At 45.0% G+C, this 15,900-nt stretch overlaps 1 protein-coding gene across 1 annotated transcript; it reads right to left on the minus strand.

Moving 5' to 3' along the window:
* Positions 1 to 3,873: 3,873 nt before the first annotated feature.
* Positions 3,874 to 15,582, minus strand: COPS5 (COP9 signalosome subunit 5). Its single transcript, XM_077270619.1, has 8 exons — positions 15,381 to 15,582; positions 11,883 to 12,117; positions 10,831 to 10,959; positions 10,571 to 10,636; positions 10,324 to 10,409; positions 7,229 to 7,340; positions 4,433 to 4,581; positions 3,874 to 4,159 (listed from the first exon to the last, which is right to left on the minus strand). Exons 1-8 carry the CDS (start codon positions 15,518 to 15,520, stop codon positions 4,075 to 4,077), a joined length of 1,002 nt encoding a protein of 333 aa, XP_077126734.1. The 5' UTR covers positions 15,521 to 15,582; the 3' UTR covers positions 3,874 to 4,074.
* Between the last annotated feature and the right edge of the window lie 318 nt (positions 15,583 to 15,900).

The following is a 15,900-nucleotide window of genomic DNA, read 5'->3' on the forward strand; positions in this document are numbered from 1 at the left end:
GGTCATCTAAATATGGTATTACAAGTGTGTCTTTTAATCTCAAGTATGACATTACTTCCGACATTAATTTTGTGAAGACTCTCGGGGCTATCGACAGTCCAAAGGGCATTGCTGTATATTGATAATGCCTTACTTGACCTCCCATCATAACTGCCACCCGAAGATATTGCTGATGCTCAATGAAGATTGGTAGATGATAATACGCATCTTTAAGGTCAAGCACTGCCATAAAGCAATGGGGAAACAGAAGCTTAATAGTTGATCGTATAGATTCCATTTTAAAGGTTTGGTTTTCTAGAAAGACGTTTAGTCTTTTCAGGTTAATTATTGTTCTAAACGATCCGTCTGGTTTCGGAATCAAAAAGAAAGGGGAATAAAAACCTCTTCCTCTTTGATGAAAAGGGACTTCCACTAGTACCCCTTTGGACAGGAGATTTATTATTTCTTGTTCCAAGGCCTCTTGTTGTGATTGAGACCTTAAGGAAGTCAATAGAAATGAGTCCGGAGGGACTCGGGCAAATTTCAATTTTAGACCTGTAGAAATGAGGCTAGTTGCCCACGGATTAGAAGTTATTGTCAGCCATTGTGACGAAAAGAAAGACAACCTACCACCAACGGGTAGATCTGTCCTAACGGGGTTTATCCTCAGGCTTAAATGGACGCTTTCCGAAGAACGCTCCTTTCTGTTTAAAGTCTTTATTAGCCCAGCGGTCTTGGTTTTTATAGTCCTTTTTCCTATTAAACATGGGCTTTCGGAACGCTCTCCTGTAGGATGGAAGATAAGTGTTATTGGGGAACGCCTTCTTCCTCTCACCTGCTTTAGTTAATATTTCGTCTAACTTAGTACCAAATAGGTACTCACCCTGGCAGGGAAGACCGCATAACTTAGACTTTGTTTGGGGATCTCCTTTCCACCCCTTTAGCCATAAGGCTCGACGAGCCGCGTTAGTCAGACCTGCCGATTTGGCCGCTAGCCGTATGGAATCAGCTGAGGAATCCGCTAAAAAGGCTGTAGCTCCTCCAATTAACGGCAAGGAAGAGATTAATCTATCTCGGGAAAGGCCGCTTTTTAATCCTTCTTCTAAATCGTTCAACCAGACCAACATGGACCTGGCAGTGCATGTGGCTGATATAGCCGGCCTGAAGGCTCCAGTACAGGATTCCCATGCCCTCTTTAGGAGGGTATCGGCCTTCCGGTCAAGCGGGTCTTGCAAGGAACCGGAATCTTCCACGGGTAATAAAGATTTTCTAGAAGTGGAGGCCACTGCTGCATCCACCTTCGGGGCTTTTAACCATATGGAGAAATCTTCATCGTTAAAGGGATAGCGTCTTTTTGATGAAGACGGTAATCCTCTTTGTCCCTGGCTTTCCCACTCCTTTTTAACTACATTCTTTATTGCTGGAATCACAGGAAAAGAAGGTTTTTTCTTCTCTGACAGGCCTGCAAACATCACGTCCTGTGGAGTTTTAGGGGTTTTTGTTTCCTCAATACCCATGGTGTTACAAACTGATCTTACTAAATTATCGATACTATCTGTGGGAAAGCATGTATCTCTCTCATCATCTGAGGAAATGATCTTTTGGGAACCATCCGAATCTTCAATATCAGAGGACTGTTCAGACCTAGGGGAATTATATTTTCTCCTACTCTCGGGAATTTTTTCTGAGCTTTGGAAGGCCCGCAATTCTTCTCTAATCATACTCCTAATATCTTCCGACCTTACTGAAGATTCCTCACGTAAGGTGGATTCGATGCAAGGTTGGCACAGTTTCTTTAAATAATTATCAGGGAGCGGCTGAGAGCATAACGCACATTGTATGTGTTTTGTTTTCCCCATTCTTTTTGCCTAGGAAATATAGACAAAGAGGGGAAGTGTAATCAGCGTAAAAGGGCACAGACACACACTCACCCAGTGAGGTTGTTTTTTACAATACCGGCTGATGAGGAGGAGACGGAGGCACAGATGGAACTGACCGGCCCGACTTTTTTTCTCTGGCGCTTTTAGAAGAAGACCTGCGGCTGCTGCTTGTGCGGCTGACAGGTGTAATAGCGGTGACTTCGGATGAAGCCATCGCTGGGTCCTGTGGAGATGCCATGATGGACGGCGGAGGATCAGTGCCGGCATCCTTTTCTAATGGGGGCCGCCATCTTGCTTCCTGCCGTACCCGGAAGTGACTGCTACATCCGGGTTGCGGCCATTCTGTATGCGCCTGCGCAGCCACCAGCATCAGCGCAGGCGCCGTCTCTCCTGAGTCACCCCGGAAGTTTGCGGTACTGCTTCCGGGGGATAATACACCGGACCCACGCTGCCTGCGCACCATCCGAGATGGCGCCGCAGGATCACCTTACCCCAGCGTTTCGGTCCCTGCAGGTCGGCTGGGTGAATTTTCGTGAGCCAGGCGACTCCCCGGACCTGGCCTCACGGTACCTGCCAGCAGAGGGGGGAAGCTACCATAGGACCCCCGACGCTGCTTCCAGCTTCTGGAGCCCTTGCCGTCCCATAAAGGTAAACCGCGCAAGCGGCATCCAGGCTGGGTATCCTCTTCTCTCCACGCGTCTCCCGTAGGAACAGGAAACCAACTGTGGGAGCGAGGGGGACCGCCCCTTTTATCTCTCCATAGGGTTTCCTGTTCCTAGGGGCGGATCCCCTCTCTCAAGTGGGTGCTGTCGTGGCGAAGAGAAAAGTTGCATAATTTGTTGCAGACATTTATGCAGTTTTGAGCTACTCTGCATACTATTTGAAACAGCTGATAAAAGTAGGCAGAGTTTTGTGTGAGAGGCATCCAGAGCCTGAACATAATTTGCACAAATCCACACCGTTCAATGCAATTTTCTGTTGCACAAAGATGCACCATATTTATTACAGATGGCTGTGTTTCTTCTTAAAATTTGGCACAACTAACTCCAGGACATTACTGGTTCTGAATGGATTATGAAATTAATTGTGCGTTTTCTATCAGGAGAGAGGAGGGGGAAGAAAAAAAAAAAAAAAAAAAAAAAGACGCTGCCAGGATTGTTATTCCAATGTTTTTTCTGCCGAACAACAGAATTCAAACTACCAGGCAATAATCTTCCCCGACATCTGTCAGAGGAGAGTAACAGTGGGTTTACTCCACCTGGCTTGCAGAACATCGCCGATCGGGCTAGTTTGCTGATAGGCAGTCGTTTAATATAGTACATGTGCACAGTCAGACGGCATTTAATATGCGCACACAACGATTAGTAACAGATTGCTCATGGCGCATAGGCTGCCATTGTTCTCAGCATTGAATGTCCTCTCATCTCGGAAACACAGGATTATGTTGCGTAGAATCGCTATCCAATAGGAAAACCAAAATATAATTTCATCCAACGAATGAGCATTTTGATCTGCAGCTAAATAGAAAAAAAGGATTCTTTACAGTTAGTGTATGCTGTGGCTTGCTCTACCACAAGAGGCCATAATGACAGACACTACAAGAGCATTTGAAAAAGGGCTGGACGATTTCTACATAACAAATGGTATTGTGGATAAATAACGATAGCGATAGAGAACGTATAACTGGTGGAGAAAGGTTGGACTTGATGGACCTATGGATTTGTTTTCAACCTACAGTATGTAAATATTTCTGGTGAGCGAAGCCTGGTTACTATGCCCAATTATTGGTTTGTAGGAGTACTTCTCCCTGATAATCGTGCAGTATAAAGGCGCCTTTAGAAGCCCCACGCACATATATATGGTTGGCTGGGTTGCACATATATATGGTTGGCTGGGTTCTTGTTACTTTGTGTCTGGTGTCAGTACAATAATATTCCAGTGTGAAGACCCTGTTGGATGATGAACACAATAAGTTACAATCTGCACTCCCCTTTAGAAGAAAAAAAACATAGTCTTGTACAGTTTATACTGAGTTTTATTTGCACAGAAAGCAACCCTGCTCAAGAAGGTCAGCACTGCTGTAATGGCATAACATTTCTGACGCCTTCTGCTGCTCCAACAATGAAAGTGCTACCTGTGACATCTTACAGCTTCTGCAGAAAAGAAGCAACATATGGAAACAAAGAAAAACAAAAGAAATGGATGAAAATGTAACTTAGGAAGTGTTAATTTGATTAAACAATTTATCTTTTATCACTTGTGACATCAAGCCATGGATTGCTTCAATTGTTGTTTTGCAACTGAAAAAGAGGAAAAAATAAATAAATTAGTGATCAATAAATGTTACAAGCTGAAAAGTGATGACTTTCAGTCCATCAACCACCTGACCAGCAGCAGCCATGATCCATAATGCAATCACCACCACTGCGACCAGTGATTGGCTGCAGCTGTCAGAAGACTGATGAACTCAGTCATCATTTCGATACCTGTGTGGCAGTGCTGGACTATTGGGGTATTTAATGGGCATAAATTCAGCAGATGTTAGGATGGCACACACAGGCATGACAGAATACCTGTCTCGTGTCGCTTTGGCTAGTTTGTCTTCAGACTTTCTATCATGTGTTTCTAATCCCAACATGAAGCTTCCACGGCCAAGCTGGGCTTCAGATTGCTCTAGTTTCTCAGACAAGTCAAACACCTGTCCTGTCGTGTAATCGGCGTTCTGAGGGTGGAAAACAAAAGAATTAAAGGTTGAAAAGAAGCAGATAAGCCTAAAAGGCAAGAATATTTTATAAGGATTCTATGGCCCATAAGAAACGTTATATAGTTGTGATTTTCTGCTCAGCTGGACAGTCAGGTCTTCACCCAACACACACAGGGAGAAAGCGCAGTCAGGCCGATCGCTCTGAGAAAAGAAGCCAACAGGGTCTGGCCTCTTGGAATCGGCACTTTGTACCCAAAAATGCTTTTATATTTTTTCCCCTTGAACACCACAGCACTTCATAGCAAAATATCGATATTGCTGGTCTCTGATTGATGCTGTCCGTGGCACAGGCAGCATGAAATCAGCCAACAAGGTTGCCTTTAAGAATCACTGTGGCTTAAAGGGGTTGTCTACTAATTGGAGAACTCCTTCAGCAGGATTTCACCCCTCTCCAAATTATTTATATACACAGGTAGCGCTTGCAAAGACAGCTCAGCCATACCATTGGCTAGACAGTTGGTTCCTTGGCTAGCAAGAAAAGGGTGTTTGGACATGTAAATGATGCTGAAGTGCTTTCAGTGAATGGAAGTTCTTCTAAAGTCTCTGCTCTCCAGTGCTAATCCATACCGAACGCCTCCTTCTACTGCTTGACTGACAACCTCTATGCGGTATGAGCCCAAGCAAAGGAGCTCAGTCACTCAAGCAGGAGAGGTCAGCGCTAGGCAGGGAATAGAGCTGGAGTGACCGAGGCTCGGGAAAGCACTTCAGCCTCATTTGCATATTGATCCAAATACAGATTTCTCAGTAGCGAAGGAACGGACTTGTCTAGCTGAAGGCATTTGTGACATGTCTTTGCAAGAGCTATGTGCATGTAAATAGGTTAGGCGGGGGTGGGGGTTAAATCTGCTGACAGATTCCCTTTAAAAGCCTAAGCTTACTGATTATTCAAATAAGAAAAGCCCATATTCACCTTCTTGTTGATGCCGGATCTCCCGATGCTTCTGTTACATTAGGTCATACGAGCACTGCAGCCAATCACTAGTAAAGGCTGCAGCTGGTCAATGGCTGCGGCGCTCCCGAGACATAATATAACGCGAGCACTGGGAAATCTGCGGCCAACATCGCTGGAACAGGTGGGGGAGAGAAGTACTGGGACTTGGGCATTTAAGAAGGGGCTGTCCAACTATTCAACAAAGTGAAAGTTAAAGCTTTAAACTGAAAGATTTTTGTTTGAAAAGAAGGAAAATTATATTTACTGTATATGCAAAAAAAAAAAAAAAAACACATCTGAAATTTTACTACAAAAGCTGCAATCACTCAAAATACTCAAGTCCGTACTGTACCTATAATCATTGCGATATTAAGATGGATTCAAGTTCATTTGTTGTATAAGGAGATAAATGGGTTACAGATCTGACAGAATACAAGTTTACCCGGACACTAATAGACTCCAGGCCAGAGAGAAAGCATTACCGAACACTCACTGTTTGACAAGTACCAAATTAGCCGAAGTGTCTCCTCCCGTCCCTCTGCTGCCCACAATTGCTGCAGTGACCAGAACCGCTCAGTAAACACTACGGTCACTGCTCCCGCTCCGCCTTCAGGCTTCTGCTTTTTAGAAACCTCTAATTTTATTTGATTTTGTCTGAGAATACAATAGTATAGCCGTGAAGGAGGCCAAGAGAAAGACAGAGGGAATTACCGGTGTTTACCTGCCCCTAGAGTTAGTGGCCCGTACACACAAGTTTCCCCCAGGAATGTAGAACAATCCTCGGCGAACTACACCCCGACCTGTCGCATGAAAAGACATCAAATACGGATCACAGAGTTCTCCTTCTGACATCTGTATTAGTATTTGTTCAGTTTTCCTGGTAAATGTTTAGCAATTATTTTTGTGAAGTAGCAGAATCACGGATGATAAGAACAGGACAAAGTATGTACATGAGATCTCATCACTGGACTTATCGACTTAAAGGGAATCTGTCAGCAGGATTTCAGCCCCCTAACTATATGTGTATGTAGCTCTATCAAAGTGAGGTCCAGCAATCCCTTTACATGGCCGGTCCATTGCTCCATCTCTGAGAATCAGCGTTTGCACGGGTATGCACAAGGCAGGTTAGTGTGGTCATGTAGAGAGGCGCTCAAACACAGACCTCAGCAGCTACGTCAGATGGCAAGTGACTGCTTTGTGATTGTCTGCAGCGCTTGTGTGCTATAGTGGGATTGAAGTGCTGCAGCCAAGTCAATGAAGACTGCAAGCAGCAGCAGAGGCAGGTTCCCATTTTGTCATACAACCATATTTTAGACTTGTTCTCTCGTCTCCCCCATCCCCAACAAGATTTTTACAAAAACTGAAGTGGGAAAAAAATAGAACATATGAACATCAAAGTGGTTTTACTGTAGAAATAAGCAGGAAGAGTCACAAGCAGTTTTTGGATCTACAAAAGACTGTGTGCACATAGCTTAAGGCGTTACGTTAATCCATCAGAGAGACATCTCCATGTGACCCTCGTCAGATCATTTCGATCACTTCTTTTGGGGTAACATGAGGAGATGGGTTTCTGGACTAGACAAGGAGAAAACCGAATATTTCTACAATAACAAATTAGGAGGATATGCTCCAAGAAAGGAACAATTAGACAAAATGCACATTTGAGGTACCTACCGTCAAGAGACTGGAAGAGCTCAGCGTATTCACCCAGTACTTATTCCACAGAAGCTCCAGCAGTTTGCGGTCAAGTGAAGACTTGAAATATGTCACTTCCAAAGCGTAATACCTAGGCGAAGGCAAAAAATAATTGGCTTTCAAAGTAAAACATTTAAAATAAATAAAAAAGTAGTCAAACAGAAACGAGGGCCGCACTGCCTGGATTGGTCAGTGGTTGACATGGGGCAGAACAGTGACAGATCGTTACTTCAGGAGTAAATCGGTATATTAGGTAGGCAATTAATGTCATTACAATAGTGTACTACAACGGTTAGATTGTTAGTGCCGTTAAGAATGGACATATGTTCATCAGTGTTATTCCCATCTTCAAAGATGGGTATTGTTGGATGGGGTTTGTTTACTTTTTCAATTTACTGCTTAATAAAATTATCTTTTCTTTACGAGCTTGTAAGCACTGCACATTCTGCTATTTAGCAGTAGTGGTCAGCCTACAAGGCAACAAGCTTTAAACAAAAGTGTCAAAAGGAATCTATCAGCAGGGTTTTGCTATTATTCTGCTCTCAGAGCACATATAGAACAACAGACCCTGATTACATGGATGTGTCACTTACTAAGCTGTGTTGTAATACAATCAATGTTTTATCAGCAGGAGATTATCACTGTCTGAGTAGGTCTCACATGCACGGCAGCCCAGCCAATCTTGTAACCCCACCACCACTTATGATTGGGAGCTTGCTGACAATGTACGCAGTAAACTGCAAATCAAAGGTGTGGGAGGGTGACATGCCGTTCAGTATTCCAACCACTGCTACATTTTGTCAATGAACCTGTGTGAGGGGTTATTTTTTTGTGTGGCAAGTTTATCTTTTCACAGATACCAGTTAGGGGTACATGCAATATTTTCAGATTTTGTTTTTGGTAAGAGGTGTATTGAAGAAGGGAAAAAAAACCCGGAATTCTGGCTTTTCATTTTTTTTTTTCTTATGGTGTTTATATTTTGATTGATATTGTTGCGTCCATTCTAATATGTTTGTCCTCTTTTAAAATAAAAAAATAAAATAAAAACTGGGGACATTTGAATGTTTTTTTTCTTCGTATTATTAGTTTTCTTAAACCTATGTTGTTCTATAAAGAGCAATAGCACAAATATTGCAATATATAGTCAAAACGATTTTCTCCTTTTAAGTTCAGCCTCTGGCTGTAGCGCCATGTGCATGCCACTGTCAGTGTGAAGATGCAGGCTGTGCAACATATCGAGTAGGTTTGATTTGGTAGAGTTGCTTTCATTCGCTCTCATTAGTCCCTTGGAGTTGAACTTGCGATCACTTGCTTTCTACAGAACACTACAATACTGCATTATTGCAGGCTACTGTGCAGTTACCCATACCCTATGAACCCCAGCCTGTAAGCCAACATGTCAGCCATCGATGCCTTCAGTAGTCTACGGGCCGTGGTGGGGGAGCGGATAGGTTTCTGAGCGAAAGCTGCCCCACATCCACCCTGTGCCTAACCTCTCCAAGGGAAGGTACCATGACTTTTTGTTTTGTATTAGTAGCTATTGATTATGGTATCAATTTGTAATACAAAATGAAATACACTGATTTAATAGGTTTTTAATAACTTTTTCTTCAGCTAATGGGGCTGCCATTTGCTGGTATGCGAGTGTCGGAGCACGAGACTTCACACCTCAAATACGGCAGCCCCTGTACATAGGAGACAGCGAACGCAGTCTCCTGCACTGTGGCTGCCTCCAGCTGTGACTTGGGCTGCCCAGGTCACCGCTGTGGGAGCAGATGGAAGACATTTTTTTTTTTTTTTTTTTTTTTTTTACGCCTGCAGTTATGTTGCGAGCTACACTTTCCCCCTGTCACCACCAACAGTGCTCAGTACGAGCGGTGACAGGAGACGACGTGATGAGGAAGTCCGGGATAAGGCGAGTATCTGTTGTGGTGAGCTGTGTTCGGAGACTATCACTAGTACAACACCAGGCTGCTGATCACCGCTCCCCGCCGCCATGTTCAGAGCACAGCAGACATGTGCTCTGAACATCTAATGCCATCACGTGTGGTAGACCCCAGAGACATGTATCTAATGCCACCATAGCCATGTATCTAATGCCCATCACATTACACCACTGCTCCCACTGAAGTGGATGGAGCGGTGCCACACATTAGATACACAATATCTAATCCCATCCTGCGTGATACTGTCTGCTGAGCCTTATATGTGATCGCATCATGTGATACACTACACTGAGCCCCCAGTCTAATCCCAGCACGTGTTACAGTCTGCACATATAACGGGAGCACATGATACAGGCCGCTTATGTAACCCCAGCGCATGATACGATGAGCAGCAGCAACTAACAGAATTGGAGCTGCCAGCAGTCCTTGGTGACACTGTGCACATCTCCGCATCACTTTGGACTCACCAACAGAATTGTTCTGCACTGTCATCCTAAACTTTAAAGTTGAAAATATCAACACCTTTTAAATTATTTTTTATATTTTACTCCTTTTTAAAAACAAGTATTTTTTTTTTATTTAAACGATTAATACTTTACATTTTTTCAGTTGCTGAAAACTTTTTTTTGGGGGGAGGAGGGGCAATTATTTAACTACACCTTCCCACCTGCTTTGTTTCCCTCTACCTCCTCTCTTCTCTGGCTCTATGAAGCCAGTACTGTGAATCAAATAGTGAGATGGTGAAAACAGAGAGAAAACAAGCAGGGGGGCATGGGTATATAAATGTTTGGTCCCACCATGAAGCACAGAGCGGAGGGACTCAGTTTGAACACTCATTCTGTGCAGACACTCGCTTTAAATGCTTTCATCGCGACTGACAGCAGAACTTAAGATGTTATTCTGATCACAGCAGTTAGTGTTGGCTTCCTGCTGTGTAACACAGCCGGCACCTGTGCTGTACAGAGCGAGCTCAGCTCCTGGCACAGCTCCATGCTAGCAGTATGCACAAGAATGTACGGGGGATGTTAAGATTCTCATTTAAATTAATGGGAGTTTAAGAAATTTCACCAATATAAAACTGTTTGATTATAACCAATATACTGATGATACATTAATCAAAATGCTTACTGTTTACAGTGCACACCGAAATCTTCTATTTTATTCAAGGGGATCGTCTGGTATTCTGATGGCCCTTCATCTGGAGGCTTGTACCCCTAATGATCAAACATAAGGCAATATTTGTAAGATCACATATCTAACATATACAGACATATGCTTTATAGCATACAGTAAATGCATAGCACATGTATATATACAATATATAAGTCAGACGACACTGTGCTCAATGTACAGCATTTGCTCTTAAACAGATTACCTTTGGGTAAGTCCTGAAAGCTCCTAGATTGACTTTGCCTGCAGATATTGTCCTGGTTGGATCAATCTAAGAAAGAATTATCACTATGAGTATGTATGTATATTATAGTTTGACAGTTTCTATTTTAATTAAAGATTTCTTCTGAGGGCTTTTCAGCACTATAGGGATGTAGATAGCATCCGAAGACAAGAATACAATCGTTTTCTCACAATTTCTTCCTCGATGTGATTTCATTATCAAGCGCATGATACAATACTCACCACAACAGCCACAAAGGGTTCCTGGAATTGTTGATTTAGCATCTGAGTGCTGACGTCTATTCCTGACAGCCAGCAGCCATAGCCGGGGTGACTGTGGTACCAACCAATTGCATTTTCAAGTCTTCCAACCTGAGGAAAAAAAAAAAAAAAAGAGATTATTAAAGCCTATACTGCCCTCTTGTGGCACAATTATTGTACAGAAAAAAGAATAGCTTATTCTCCATTATAATGGGTTTTCCCCATGAACAGCTACTATGGCATATTAATAGCACTGCTTTGGACCCCTCATTCAAAACAGAGAGGTGCTTTGTATGAGCAAGTCCTGGTAACGGGGATCAAGTACTACATCTCTTACATGATTGGCCACCTCATGTTATTACATTTGCTCTGTAGAATAGGCTGGGATAATCCCTGGCTAGCTGCAAATCCCTGGAAATCCAGATGTCAGATGCTTTGCTGCTGCCAAGTTACTCACCTTCCCCAGGTCCAGCGCTAACGCTCCCCTGGTCTTTGTTGACAGGCTGCAGTGGTGACGGATATAAAGACTACAGCAGATGCAGCCTCTCGAGCAGATCACCACGTCATCTACACTGATAGGACCGATGCCCAATGACTGGATGCAGTAGTCGTGACGCCACCACTGCAGCCTCTCAAAGACCGGGGCAGTGGCAGAGAGGCATGACGTGATCTGGGAAGCACTAATAACCCTTGAGCTTATTATTTTAACCTGGCGGAAGTTGATGGGGATGACTTATTTACTTTTAAATTGGGATCCATTTGCTCATTCACTTCTAGAAACGCATTTTTATGTCACATTTAATGCAAGTTTATTGCATAGAAACCTATAGGAAAATTTACAAACCACAGAAACATGGTTCGACCAGAACCCAATGATGGATATACCACAGTCAAAAGAAAATAAAAATTAAAAAAAAGTTCCCATATTTTCACCCTACATAATCTTAATAGATGCAGATACATTGGGGTTTTACAGAACTGAAGTGCCTATTATTGGGCAATGGAGCTGGGTATTATTATAGACACAACAGTACCTGCTTAGCATTTTCGATGTATGCAGCCATGTACTCGTAGGCAGCCGCCTGGGCGTTCACTCGGGTCTCAGTTCCTTCCACTGGTAAAGCAAAGCTGTCCATAATAATCATGGTTTCTCCATCCACCTTTCCCAACATCAGACCCATCACCTCCAGGTTTCCTCCCGATCTGGCGTGCATGACCATCTTCAGCAGTGCCAGAGCGGAGACTTTGCAATACTTAAAGTAATGATTGCTGGAAAACGAAGAAAAGTTACAGAATCATCAGGAATGATACATCTACAAATCCAAAAACTCTCAGAAACTGATGGCAAACTGTTATTCTAGAACTTTTTCTATTACTAGCATTTTCCCATGTTCACATTCGGGTGGAAAAACCAGATGGTACACTGACTTAAAGGGAACCTGTCGCTAAAAAAACCCCAACAACCACCCACTATTAACCTGCAGATAAGGGGGTTAATAGTGTTGTGAACCTACCCACTGTCTGTACTGAGCGTCCCGCTGCCAGGAGAAAATCAACTTTGTTCAGTCAGTGCAGGGGGCATGGTTACAGCCATTGCCCTCTATATACAGAGCAGTGACTGAAACAGCACCCACGCCGTCCCCATGGCTGAACCCGTATCTGCGCTGAACCCACATCTGCACCGTCCCCGTGGCTCAACCGGCATCTGCACCGTCCCCGTGGCTCAACCCGCATCTGCACCGTCCCCGTGGCTCAACCCGCATCTGCACCGTCCCCGTGGCTCAACCCGCATCTGCACCGTCCCCGTGGCTCAACCCGCATCTGCACTGTCCCCGTGGCTCAACCCGCATCTGCACCGTCCCCGTGGCTCAACCCGCATCTGCACCGTCCCCGTGGCTCAACCCGCATCTGCACCGTCCCCGTGGCTCAACCCGCATCTGCCAGGAGGGATAAAGTTAAATTTCTTCCCAGCAGCAGGTGTGTAAGTGCCTGTCAAGTTCAGAACGCTATTAACCTGCAGATTAGCCTTATATCTGAAAGCCTTTTTCCATGTGACAGGTTCCCTTTAATAGATACGTCTGGAAAACACCATCAGTGACCTTGGGAATCCAGCACAGTTATGTGAGGGTACAGTGGTCTCGTGAAAGTCACATTACTCTATGTACAGAGTCAGGATTGCCTACTTCTGTACACTATAGCAGTCACTGCAATAAAAAAGTCATTTTAAGGGAGTTTCCACCACGTTGCAATACTCGGCACAAGGAGAGAAGCTTCGCTGTCCCAGCGCTCCTACACATGGTCTCTGCCGAAACATCCATCCCTTCAGATACCTGTCTGATTGGCTCCAGGTCAGGTGACTACTGGATGGGGTGTCAGAATTACTGATTCCAGCAGAGACTACAAGAGTAGTGGCGGTCACTGTCTGCAGCAGATCAGCAGCTAAGGCCACGTTCACACATTCAGTATTTTACATCAGTATTTGTAAGATAAATCCAGGAGTGGGACAGTCAGAGGAAAAGTATAATAGAAACATATGCACCACTTCTGGATTTATCACCCACTCCTGGTTTTGGCTTACAAATACTGACTAAATACTGCTAGTGTGACCTTGGGCACAGTGCGAGGCTGGCCTTGGCGGGCTGAAAGAAATGTGATAAATATCTTTGGTGTTAAAACCCCTTTAAAGCTTTGGTGCTCCATCACTATAAGGAGCAGGCTCAGGTCGGCCGTGTTATACAGCAGCCGAGAATCCCTGCAATTATCGGCATTAGCTCTGACTGTTTAACCTCTAAGACACCGCTGTCAATTGTGACGGCAGCACTTAAGAAGTATGGAGGAAGCGTGGAGGGGGCCATCACTGCTGAGATCCATTGCCACATCCCTCTGCAATGGGTTGCCCTCTGGGCATCCTCAGCGCCACCCTAGCCCTCCTGTGAAGCCTAGCCACAGGCTGGAATACATAGGAAACATGATTTTTTACTACATACTGCAATAAAAATAATTTCAATTATCCCTGTTTAAAAAATAAAAAGAGCAGCACTGCTCCTGTGTTATTTCAGCGCTAGAGTGGTGCCACTAACGTAAGTTACTTGTCCATAATCTCATACTGAGCAGCCGCCATCTTTATCTCATCAGCGCAGCTCATGTCGGTCTCCCGCAGGCTGTGACCTGGAGCTCCAGTGTTTGCTGGGAGAGGCGGAAATCATTCCCCAATGTCAGTCTATGAGCGGCAGCACGAGGCCAGAACGCGGCTCTCATAGACGGACACTGAGCGCTTGTGACCGTCACGGTCAGTTATAAGTTGAGGTGACAAGATGGCAGCGTGGGATCGGACTGGTGACGGGGAGAGCAGAAGATGGCAGGTATAATATGAGGGGCACTGATCATACTGCAATGAAGAAAAAAAGGCAACGCTGGAGCGGAGCTTTAAAGAAATAGTAATTTAAAACTAATAAAAGTTTAGGATTTTGTAAGACACTAAAATAATTATTATTATTATCCACCACGATTGCTGTTCGGTATTGCTGGGCTCATACAGACCTGAGGAATCCTACTTCCAGGTCAATGAACATCGTTAAAACAAAACCCCAAAACAACAAACGTGGACTTGCTATCTTTTTTTTTTTTTTCATCTCACTTGGGAATTTCATTTGCTGCTCTGCATTATATGGACGGTGTCATCCAAGACTACAACTCAAAGCCAACAAGGGTCTACTGGAAGAAGGGGAGGAAGAAACGAAAACCCAAAAATGGCTGCAACTCCAAGGGTTAAACGCCCTAGGGCCACAGACCTCACTGTGCGGGGATAGGGGCGTCCACGTCAAAGCCAGCCACGGCCAAAGTGGATCTGACCAGAAAGGTGGATGTGACAGGGGGCAGCTGGACGGGGGCACTGACCAGACACAGGAAGTGATGCCCCCTCCACACAGACAGCAGTGCAAGCAGGGGGCATCTCATGGAGTCCGTGGTCACTGCCCACCCGTCACCATACCAACCCTCCATTATAGAAACCCCTGCCACCCGTCACTGTACCAACCCGCCACTATAGAAACCCCTGCCACCCGTCACCATACCAACCCGCCACTATAGAAACCCCAGCCACCCATCACCATACCAACCCTCCATTATAGAAACCCCTGCCACCCGTCACTGTACCAACCCGCCACTATAGAAACCCCTGCCACCCGTCACCGTACCAACCCGCCACTATAGAAACCCCTGCCACCCGTCACCGTACCAACCCGCCACTATAGAAACCCCTGCCACCCGTCACCGTACCAACCCGCCACTATAGAAACCCCTGCCACCCATCACCATACCAACCCTCCATTATAGAAACCCCTGCCACCCGTCACCGTACCAACCCGCCACTATAGAAACCCCTGCCACCCGTCACCGTACCAACCCGCCACTATAGAAACCCCTGCCACCCATCACCGTAGCAACCCCTGCCACCATATAATATCCCGCCCCCTACCCAGCCTCTCAGACAGCAGCCGCCATCCTCCGCCCTCCGCGGTGCCAGCACTCACTCCTTAGTCCACGGCTTGGCGGCCAGGATCTCCTGCTGCTGCTTCTTGTCGTACTTGTAGATCTCATCAATGCTCTGCACCTCCTGCATGTTATTGGACAGCTCCCAGGTCTTCTGGGCCACACTACCGCCGGCCGCCATCTTACCGGAGGCGAAAGCACCCGTTAGTGCGCATGTCTGTTACCGGAGCAGGACACCAAATATGTAGGGGGATTCTAGCATAACCCGAATGCTTTATTCCATTCGGTATGGCTATGGATACCACACTATACTGTGAAGAACAGAAGCATGATGTAGCTAGACAATGTAATAGACTTGCTGACAGATTTAAAACAGTGTTTACCAGTATTACTACCCCTTGTTACATAGTGGTATGAGCCGTAACGCCACTAATAGAAGCAATTGTGAGAACAGCGCCACCTAGTGACAATCCTGATTACTCGCTGTGTATTGTATATCGTACACCGCAGGAACACACTGGTGTATAGGAGAACAGCGCCACCTAGTGACAATACTGTGTA

The sequence above is a fragment of the Ranitomeya variabilis genome, chromosome 6 (genome assembly GCF_051348905.1).
Source record: "Ranitomeya variabilis isolate aRanVar5 chromosome 6, aRanVar5.hap1, whole genome shotgun sequence".
In the NCBI taxonomy this organism is placed as follows: domain Eukaryota; kingdom Metazoa; phylum Chordata; class Amphibia; order Anura; family Dendrobatidae; genus Ranitomeya; species Ranitomeya variabilis.